Source organism: Tigriopus californicus, chromosome 2, assembly GCF_007210705.1.
Source record: "Tigriopus californicus strain San Diego chromosome 2, Tcal_SD_v2.1, whole genome shotgun sequence".
NCBI classification, from domain to species: Eukaryota; Metazoa; Arthropoda; class Copepoda; order Harpacticoida; family Harpacticidae; genus Tigriopus; species Tigriopus californicus.
The window spans coordinates 14464538-14474296 of NC_081441.1; the positions used below are offsets into that span (position 1 = coordinate 14464538).

General features: G+C 43.8%; 2 protein-coding genes across 4 annotated transcripts; one reads left to right on the top strand and one right to left on the bottom strand.

Moving 5' to 3' along the window:
• Window positions 1-996: 996 nt before the first annotated feature.
• Window positions 997-6189, bottom strand: LOC131892867 (dnaJ homolog subfamily C member 16-like). Of its 3 annotated transcripts, none has more exons than XM_059242727.1 (10): window positions 6015-6189; window positions 4901-4986; window positions 4720-4840; window positions 3944-4650; window positions 3171-3459; window positions 2423-3100; window positions 2100-2343; window positions 1748-1975; window positions 1481-1672; window positions 997-1395 (listed from the first exon to the last, which is right to left on the bottom strand). In XM_059242727.1, exons 4-10 carry the CDS (start codon window positions 4537-4539, stop codon window positions 1133-1135), a joined length of 2490 nt encoding a protein of 829 aa, XP_059098710.1. In that variant the 5' UTR covers window positions 4540-4650; window positions 4720-4840; window positions 4901-4986; window positions 6015-6189; the 3' UTR covers window positions 997-1132. The 3 variants fall into 3 exon arrangements, with proteins under 3 accessions (XP_059098710.1, XP_059098712.1, XP_059098711.1); XM_059242729.1 differs by lacking the exon at window positions 6015-6189 and adding an exon at window positions 5268-5405; XM_059242728.1 differs by lacking the exon at window positions 6015-6189 and having other exon boundaries at window positions 4901-5153.
• Window positions 5501-9519, top strand: LOC131892869 (mitochondrial amidoxime reducing component 2-like). Its single transcript, XM_059242730.1, has 7 exons — window positions 5501-5711; window positions 6403-6583; window positions 6661-6888; window positions 6951-7149; window positions 7244-7366; window positions 7441-7606; window positions 9278-9519. The coding sequence occupies exons 1-7, from the start codon at window positions 5626-5628 to the stop codon at window positions 9399-9401; spliced, it is 1107 nt and encodes a 368-aa protein (XP_059098713.1). The 5' UTR covers window positions 5501-5625; the 3' UTR covers window positions 9402-9519.
• The last annotated feature ends 240 nt before the right edge of the window (window positions 9520-9759 follow it).

Here is a 9759-nt window from a genome sequence, read left to right on the forward strand (position 1 = left end):
CAAACTGTTCTACGTTGAGTTTTTTCTAGAATTTAGTTCAATTTATGGAAAGATCGATGAAAATCGGGTTGCGTAGGGATATGTGCAGATATTGCAATTGCTTTACCCATTTCAATATCTATTAACTCGCAATCCTCATCCAAAAATGTCAAGTTATCACATCGATTATATGTGAGGTTGGATTTCAGCAGAAAGATTTAACTCGTAAAATTCTTGCTAGATTTGGGGGATATATCTCGTAGCTTTTGGCATTGATTTTGATGATACCACCAACGTTTTGGAAACGTTTCATTTGTTATCTGCAAGCAGAATAATTGAATTCACTTTCCTTTGAAATGTTTATGTTTTATAATGTAACTTTCAATGCTTGAATTGGTTGGAAATAAAGCATCAGCTCTCACCCTCAATTTTTATTGAGTACAAAATTCAGTACAAGTACGGCACAACGGTGCTTTTTTACTTAGCTTATCGACGTCATATTTTTACAGGTCATCCTTTTCACATTTTTTTTTTGTAAATTTTAATCTCAAATTCTATTATGTGTACTCAACAGACACCAGAGTATATGGTTTTGACCTTAGCTGGGTCAGCCAAATATCCTCTAGGCTTAACTATGAAACCAGCAAATTTCACAGAGGATAATTAATCTTATCCCTTAATCCTCGACCCCTTGCATCTTTGTACCCTCGTTCAATCGTCATTTATCTTAAATTCTGGTAATATTTTCTAAGCGTTAAAAAAATGTACGAATCGTTTATTTTTCAGTCTTTGGCTATCTTTTTCTTCAATGCAGCTTCGAATTGGATTATGGATTCTAGATCTCAAGTTTATATGACTGAGGATGGTCTAAAGATCCACTTGATAGTCATAAGCGGATCTGATGTGGATGTGACGACGTTTTTCAGCTAAAAGAACCAACCAAAGACGTCAATCTCCTAAGGTGGCAACCCACCCCCTAGTATGGGATCAAAGTAAGCGTTTCTTGGACCGCAAAGGGAAATGTGTGCATCGTGTATTCATTCGGCGGGATTGGACCTTTCCGAGGGAATATTGGAATGTATCCGGATACAAGGCAACAAACAGGACGTAGTCAGTTAGGGATGCAAATAGGTGAAATTTATAAGTTCTTAGCCTAAGAGCGACCGTTGCCGGCGACACTGAAATTCGAGGGTGAGATCGGAAACTCGGGCCAATAATTGATGTGATAACGATAGGTGGATCCTTCGAAAAGTCGGTCTAGCCACATTTGCAAGCCATCCAGCAATTGGTCCTCAAAAATGGGCAAATGATCGGGAGAGTCGAGCAAAGGAGGTCGCCGATCCGTGGGTTGTCTCTCCAAGTCGGTCTCCACATCCGAGTCCTCTTCCATTTCCGAGTCAAAGCCCATAAATGATCCTGTAAAGAAGTGCAAAGTCATTTTCACTACACTGTTATCAAACGGAGAAAGGTTATCAATTGTTAACACGTGTTCAGTAATCACCTGCCACTGTGCCGTTATTAGCGGTGTAAATGCGCTTGCGTGATCCCTCAGGATGTTTGGCGTGAAACATGCAAAAGTATCGCCGATGTCCGTTCAAAGAGAGAACGGTACCGATGCAATTCTTGGGATTGATGTCGATGTCCCTCGGCTCAGGTAACGTCAGGTTGAGGATCTTCTTGAACCACGGCAACCCTGTGTCGAAACAGATCGGCAGGCATATATAATTCTTTATTCCACAATAAATACGTTAGCTCATTTTGGGGTTACCTTTTTCTATGTATAGGAATCCGAACATGATCGTCTTATTCCTTCGGTAGGGCCAGGCCATTTTGTAGAACTTGGGCACAAGCTTCTCCTTGCTTTCTCGGTCTACAATGAGGACAATGGTCCGACAACCTGGTTTGAGGAGGCGCACCATGCCATTGTAGGTTTCGGCTCGAAGTTCGTGGATCTTCAACTCCGGCACGACTTTACCCTTCTTATCGACTTTTAAACCTAACCCGAATAATGCATCTTTTGTTAGTAACATCAAGGACGGTGGCCGGAAGAAGATCCGGCGTCATTTTCGAATATTTCTCTCCAGATCATTTGGATTCATGTTCTGGAATGTATACTTTACCTTTGGCTCCTAATTGGCGTTGAACGGACTCCTCCTCCATCTTGACTAGATAGTTCATGACATAGCCGCCCACGATGATGAAGCCCACGGTGAGGACCAGGCTCACGGCAGGCAGAAGTTCGTCGCGGGTGATGCTCTCTCGGATGGTCTCGGCCATTTCGATCATTCGATTGGCCATTCTGACAAACAGACTCTGGGCGTGCTCATCGTTCAAAACCGGGAGCTCCGTCTCAAATGGCAGCACCTTCACAAAATACAGAGAGTATCGAATTAGACCCATTGAAATAATGCTAGATTGGAGAGATCCGAAGAGAGCTGATTACCTCATTGGGGGCGAGCAATCGCTTGAGAGTCTTCTTCAAGGCCTCATCGGAGCTGTTGGACTGATCCGGACCCACATCCCAACGCTCTTTCAACCACTCGTACTTCATTCGCTTCACATCCTTTCGCCAAAGAATCACCACGCGCAAAGAAGGGTCCGATTGAAGGCCCAGCTCGGCCGATGAAGGCGAAGAGGACGAGATCAGGTTCTGGACGAAAGCGTTTTGCTTCTCCAGGAGGATATACGTGAACTTGACCCGATCCGTGCCTGCTCGATACTCTTGGGCGAAATCCCGCATGCTCTGTCGAAAGCCCTCATGAACTGGATCGTCTTTGGTGATGAGAGTCACACAGAGTCGTTTCCGGGATTTGGCACTCTCACTTGGACACAGAGAATCGAAGATCTCTTGACTCGACAGACGTGGGAGTTGGAGGAACTGATTCGTCTCCAGGATTTGGTTAAGGGTTTCCAAGGACAAGTCCTTCATGGACACGGAGGCTGTGGGAACCTTGGGGTGTTCTTGGAACAATAGTAAGGTCTCCACTTTGGCCGTGGTGGGTACGGAGAACCTTTGAAGGACCTTTTGAGCCTTGGGATCACCGATCCTCACATATCCGTAGGCGGCTCGTTTACGATATCGGAACGACGAGGACAAGTACCTCAAACGAATCACCTCGGTCTACGAGCAAAATGTATGGCCAATCAAGCCTCGAACATGAATATCTCCCAAGTATTAAAGTGTTTCTTACATGACCGAAGAGCAAGACCCGAACCCGATTATCCATCCATCCGTTAAGGAAGGTGTCCACATTGGAGTCGTCCAGGGCTTCCACGGATTTGTACGGGAACTTGCGTCGGATCCATTCGATCACCTTGACCGCGCTGAATTGCGGATCTTGGTAGTGGATGACTCGCCCCGCCAAGACCAGAATCATGTGCGGTAACTCCTTGGCACCCACTTTGCGGGTCAATTCCTTCTCGTGCTCAGAGTGGATGGTGGCCACACCAAAACCAACCGGTTCCAATTCTTCCACCAACCTGGAAATTGGAAAAGTTTTGCTTTTGGTGTCATATCCAGTGATATCCAGTCATATTGGATATGAAATTCCTTGGGAATAGATGACTTTTTTTCCCCTCAAGATGTTCTACATGAACTTGGCCGCAAGAGACATTCCTTCGAATATCATACGCTGAACGTACTTTTCATAACTTTAAAAACACATAGGAATCCCACACATTTGAGGCTTGTTACATAGCTAGCATTCAGATGCGCATTTAGCGAAAATGGTGAATAATTAAAGTGAAAATCGGCCAGCCAGGGAAGAATATGAACTAACGAATGGACATCTTGAGTTATGATTATTTCTAGATCTCTAAAGACTTCTTCAACGGGCGACACAAAATTTAAACTGTGACTTTCCCCAAGATGCTGTTGACTTTAATTCAAAACTGCATTGCATATTTTTGTTTAATTCATTTTTTTGGGGCAAAATAGATCAAGTAATCCAGGAGTCCGTCTTACCTGACCCAAATGGGCTCGATTCTTAAGCAGGTGTAGCACCAATCCGAGTAGAACAAGATCAAGTACGGCTCCTTCTCCGTATTGGGCACCACATTGTTCCAGTAAGCTTTGGCCGTGATGCTCTGTTTATGGAAGATTCGGTGTCCTCCATTGTCCCCTCCTCCGGCCCCACCCCCACCAAAATTGAACTTGAACCCACCCGCTTTCCGGGCTCCCCCGCCCCCACCACCCCCGCCTCCAAAGAGATCATCGAAAAACGAGTCGAAGGGATCGAATCGGCCGTATTGGGCGTAGTCGTGCTGTCGGCGGAAATTGGGCGTGTCTTCGGTAATGCCCATATTATCATAATTTCGGCGACGTTCGGGATCGCTCAAGAGTTCGTAGGCTTTGGTAATCTCGATGAATCGCTCTTGGGATCCTGGATCCGAGTTCTTATCCGGGTGAAACTCCTTGGCCATTTGCTTGTAGGCTTTCCGGATATCGGGCTGACTGGCACGTCTGTGCACGCCCAAGATGTTATAGGGCTCAAATTTGGCCAGCACCAAGGAGGCACAAGGCCAGAGACATATCACGAGAAGCCCGCTTGAAAAACGCATCTTTAACAATCTTGAGCTGACATGGGTTCCTTAAAAATCTAGAGCTTCTTGGAGCTCTGCTGTTTGGAAATGGCAATGGTGGCACTCTCCTCCTTCTTGATAATCAATTGACTAGAGATACATAAAAAAAAACGCAATCAGTACAGAACATTTAATTCGAGATTGTATCGCTAGACTCACGTTTTATCCGTCTTGTCCAAGACAATCACGGGTTGCTCAAGGTTTCCCGGCTCGAGTTCGGCCGCAATCTGGGCCAGACTAGCGGCCAAATTGGCCGTGAGCGGCGAAATCCGCCCGTTAACTGAAAACAGAACCTACTTTTAGCAGATGGATCTCTCCACAAATTCGTCGTGAATCTCACCTTCCAGACAATTGCCTTCGTCGTCGGCGCACACCACGCCCAATATCGTGGATTTATCTTCCAACAATTCGCTGTCCAACTCTTTGCTGCAAAAGAACGAGGTCAATTCAAGACCAATCATTCACTAACAAGGCCAAACCAGGGTCTAGGGCAAGTAGGTTGGTGGGTTGGTTGGGCCTGGAGACTGGAACAAGTTATTGATCTGAACCGGAGAAAGCCGCTCTTTTGGCTCTACGGCTCTGTCTCTGATTGGCTCTTATCTACATTGTACAAAAAGCCCAGACAGCTTTCTTTTTGACCAGACTCGCGGTAAATACGAGCATCACCTGGTCCAACTCTGCTACTCGAATAATGTAATGGCAATCACCTATGGCAGACTTGGGTCATCATGGACCCATAGAAAAGAAGATATCAAGCATGGAACAACACAAGTGCAACCACTGAATGTTGTTGTTGGTAGTGTTGTTGTTGTTACTTTGGTACCGACAAGCACGTTCAGGTGGAATGTGATGAGGATGATGAGGATGCTTCATGTACTAGTTGCTCTGACTGACTGACTAACTTAATGCAGGCCTACAAAACAGGTTCTGGTCATGGGAATCAGTACCAGTTGGGTCTGCTTGGACTGTCGTCAGAAGGGAGGAGGTCATCAATGCCGAAATTGGGTGAAGAATTAAACAACCAGTAGTACCAAGAAGGAAAGTGTTGCTCTCATTGAAATCAGTATGATTTCCTCTTTGGGCGCCCTTTCCCTCATTTTCCATGGAACAGGGACGCTGAAGACGATTGAGCCACTCATCAGCGGTCAGAGGTAAGGGGATTTCATACATCTTTGATAAGGCGCTGGTCTAACATTCAAATCCATTCAGGTCATACTAACTTAGGAGTTCATTAGATTTGGAGCGATGTCTCATATAAAAATAAATAAATTCGAATAGGTTGTTTGATTGAAATCAATAAACCAGTTCGAGCAAGAAATACAATTCAATCTCAGACATCAGGTTGATGTTCCCTCTAATCTAGCTCTCAAGTAATGTCCATAAACTGAAATATTTAGCATGAATGATTTGCAGTGGTGAAGTACGTAATGTTGAAAAATATGAATGGATCTTACGCATCGGCAACGACTTGCTGCAAGGACGCCTCCATGGACCTATATCCAAATCGTAGAATCACTGAAATTGGACCCGGAAATTCCAGTCCAAAAATGTATGACCTTCAAGGTCTAGATTAAGGCCTTGATTGCGAGATTGGCAACTTCCCGAACAGCTGTTCCAAGATGTGAGCGCGCCAAAAGAGCGGCAAACACAAATTGACCACGTTTTGTACCTGGATGAACGAGATCGCCTTGAAATGGGAGGATCCGATCTCTAAAACGTGATTTTGCCCCAAAATAACGATGAATTTTGGAAGTGATGAAGGACGTCCGACTATTAGCTTTCCAGTATTTATGTAGAAATGGCAACAGTGTTTCCAAAAGTGGTTAAACATTGCATTTCCAGGGACGACTCCGACATGCCTAGGATGAGCAAAATTCCGGCCATTGGTTTGAAGACTGCCAAGGTCCCGGCCAGCATAGGTTCCACTTCGTTGCCACAAACATGGAAAGAGGCAGGCGAAATATCCCAGATGATCATCTATCCGGGCAAATCGCTCAAGGGAAACTCCGTCCAAGTAGCTTATGTAAGGCCCTTTTCCATATCTATTTCCACTGACACCCTCAGGTGCAATCGGTTCCAGAAGTCAAGTTTCTCCCTCAGGTAGATAAGCACGGCCTTCGATCGGGGGAAATGTGCGATCGGCAAATTTTAGTGGTGGATGCTAATGGTCGCTTTGTGACGGGTAGGCGTTATCCCAAGATGGTTTTGATATCCGTGGAGGTCACGGCTGACCTTGACCTCGAACTGAAAGCTGAAGGCATGAAAGATTTCCATTTGGAGCTGAAGGACATTCAAAAGAACACCGCCAATGGCAACTCTAATGTCGAGGTATTTTCATGTCGACTCATAAACGTATACCATTCATTTCGGCGAAAGGATTTTGAGAATAGATTTGGGGCGAAAACTGCACGGGATTGGACCTTGGGGATGAAGCATCGGCATGGATCACGGAGTTCATCAAGGACGATGGGGACAAACATTTCCGTCTCGTGTGGCACCAAAATACGGACCAATCCTCGAGGCCGCCCAATAGTGAACTCATGGATGTGGAACCATTCAAGAAAGAGAACGATGTCCCATTGTATGCTGGTATGTATGTTGCATGCACTCAATTGATGCCATGTGTGACTAGTTGCTAGGGAAGTCAATCCCATCGGAGTTCGATTGGTTCATCTCATTCCAGATGGGTTTCCATATTTGCTCGTCTCAGAGGAATCTGTGGCTGATCTGAATGAAAAGCTCTCCGATCGAAACGTGGATCTGAAAGTGAATGCCCTTCAATTCCGACCCAATTTGGTCGTAAAAGGTGAATAGATATGAATGGTGCGAGACTTTGGTTTGGACGTGCGTCTCCTAATGTTCAGGAATTGTGTTCTCCAGGCGTTCCGCAAGCCTTTGCCGAGGACACTTGGACCTACATCAAAGTGAATGATGTGATATTTCGGAATGCCAAGCTCTGTTCCCGGTGCGTTTTCACGACAGTGTGCCCAGAAAGAGGAGAAAAGCATCCCAAGCGAGAACCCTTTGAGACCCTGCAAACGTATAGGTCTGTTCTAAAATTGTTTTTTGGTCTTGTCTACCTTCATATAAAATATAGAGGAAAAGAAGGGTTGGTCACGAGAATTAATCCAGGATTTTTGAGCAGTTTCACACTTTTCTCGTTTCATAAAAAGAAGGAAACTTGAAGGAAGAGTTTATCGCACTATGACATCTTCCTTTCTGAATTGATTTTATCCCTCTTCAAAGCATAGTTACCAGAAGGCAAATATAGGTTCCAGTTTTGTGCAAAATGGCAGCTATTTCAAATTTGGTGGCAACTTTTCCGTCATTGCATCTTTCTGTATAAAAATGACGTCTTTCACATAAGTGACATGTGTGTTTCAAATTCAATTTTGTGATGCTGAACAATAACAAAAGAAAGTGTCACGAATAAGGAAGACACCTTTTGGGAGACAAGTGGGGACTCATTTTAATCTTGTTCGTTAATTGTCTTGTCATCTAATTTGGATGCAGATTTTATGTGGCAAGAACAAATTAGAGTTGCCTTTTAGATATTTGCTTACAAAAAGCTTTGCTATGACACAAAAGGTGAACAGGCATGAGTGAAACTTGGAATTTTCGTCCAGACTGACGGGATTTGACCATCCTTGGAGAAAGGGGCTGAAATCATAAGGCAAAGAGTGGGTCTCTTTCGGGTACATAACCTCTATCTTACTCGCAATTTGACATACGGATCTTTCGCTATACAAAAAATGATCCTCGGAAATCCAGAAGTATGGACTATGAACGGGTTTCTCGCAAAATAGGCATTTTTTGGGTGAAGCAAATCTAGGATCCGTTTTAAAATAGCTTGATAGATAAAAAACTAGATGGTTGCAATACGGTTAGTCAAGTAAATGCGTTCATGGACAACTGACGTTATTCCATGGAACAAAATCAAAGACAACATGCCCAGCCAAACCGCACTGTGCATGCATTGGATTTTGACATTTATTCCATTTTACATGCTTGTTTAGGCAATTAGCATTGTGGTATTGAGCCAATTTGATTGTGCGTTAGCTGATTAACACCAAACATGCTCATTTAGAAGGGTTTGTACCATAAGTTGCTCAAAATCACTCGATTATTGAAAATTCAATGGGCGAATGGGGCGACTTGACTGTGATCTTTGTCTTAGTTCTCTCTCCCCAAAATGCCCAAAATCAGGGTGCCGGACCACATTTTCCTTGAATTTCCTTTACTTGACATCCCCTATTGAAAGCAAGTCGCTTACGCGTACATAATATCCATTTATTTACAAAGATGTTTGTTTCAAAGTTGCATTATCAAAAGGCTATGTGTGGCTGACCCAGATTACGTAAAATATAAGATGCTATTTTGTCATTACTACATAACCTTGGCTATTTCTCTTTGTTTGATTTTGGGCTCAAATTTGGTCACGCTCATTGGTATGCCAAGATATTTTGGTCATTGAAAGTGCTAAATTTAAATGAAACACATTGTTAAGAAGGCACGAAAGGAGGAAAACGCGCTTCTTGTCCCTACTTATGGGTCACATCATGCCTGACATGGTAAATAAATCGTCTTTATGTTTGTAATGATTTTAGATTATTCTTTATTATTCGGGACGGGCAGTGTACGTTTTCGCCAACGACAATTTACTTGCATGAAAAGTTACTTTGCTTCATTTGTTCTTTAATAAGTGCATCATTTACAGACGATCCCAAGATCCCGCTGAGATCAAAGCTTATGGCCAATGTCCTTTCTTTGGAATTAATTTGGGCGTGGATCAGGTTGGACCAATCAAAGTGGGCGACAAAATCCTCATTGGAGCTGATTAATGGGATGTGGATGTGATGAGGAGACAATGATATTGAAAATCACTTTTCATTAATCATCTTGCTAACCCAATGGATTGCTCAACAACTCTGATCAATAAATTGAGCACAATGTAGTCTACTTTCATGCTGAGTTTGTCTTTCCTAAGGCGTGAGGGAGTGCTTGTGTGATGATGTTAATCAAAAGGATTGCGTGATTACGGATTACTTTTGTGAAAGACTCCAACACTTGGAATTTGGTGTACGTGGGTCCATTACTTTCATGACGAGTAGTTTACCCCAAAGAGCTCATGGGACCATTGCAAAAAAACGCACTTAAATTGCGATGCTCCAAGAAACTAGAACCATCGAATTTCTAGCC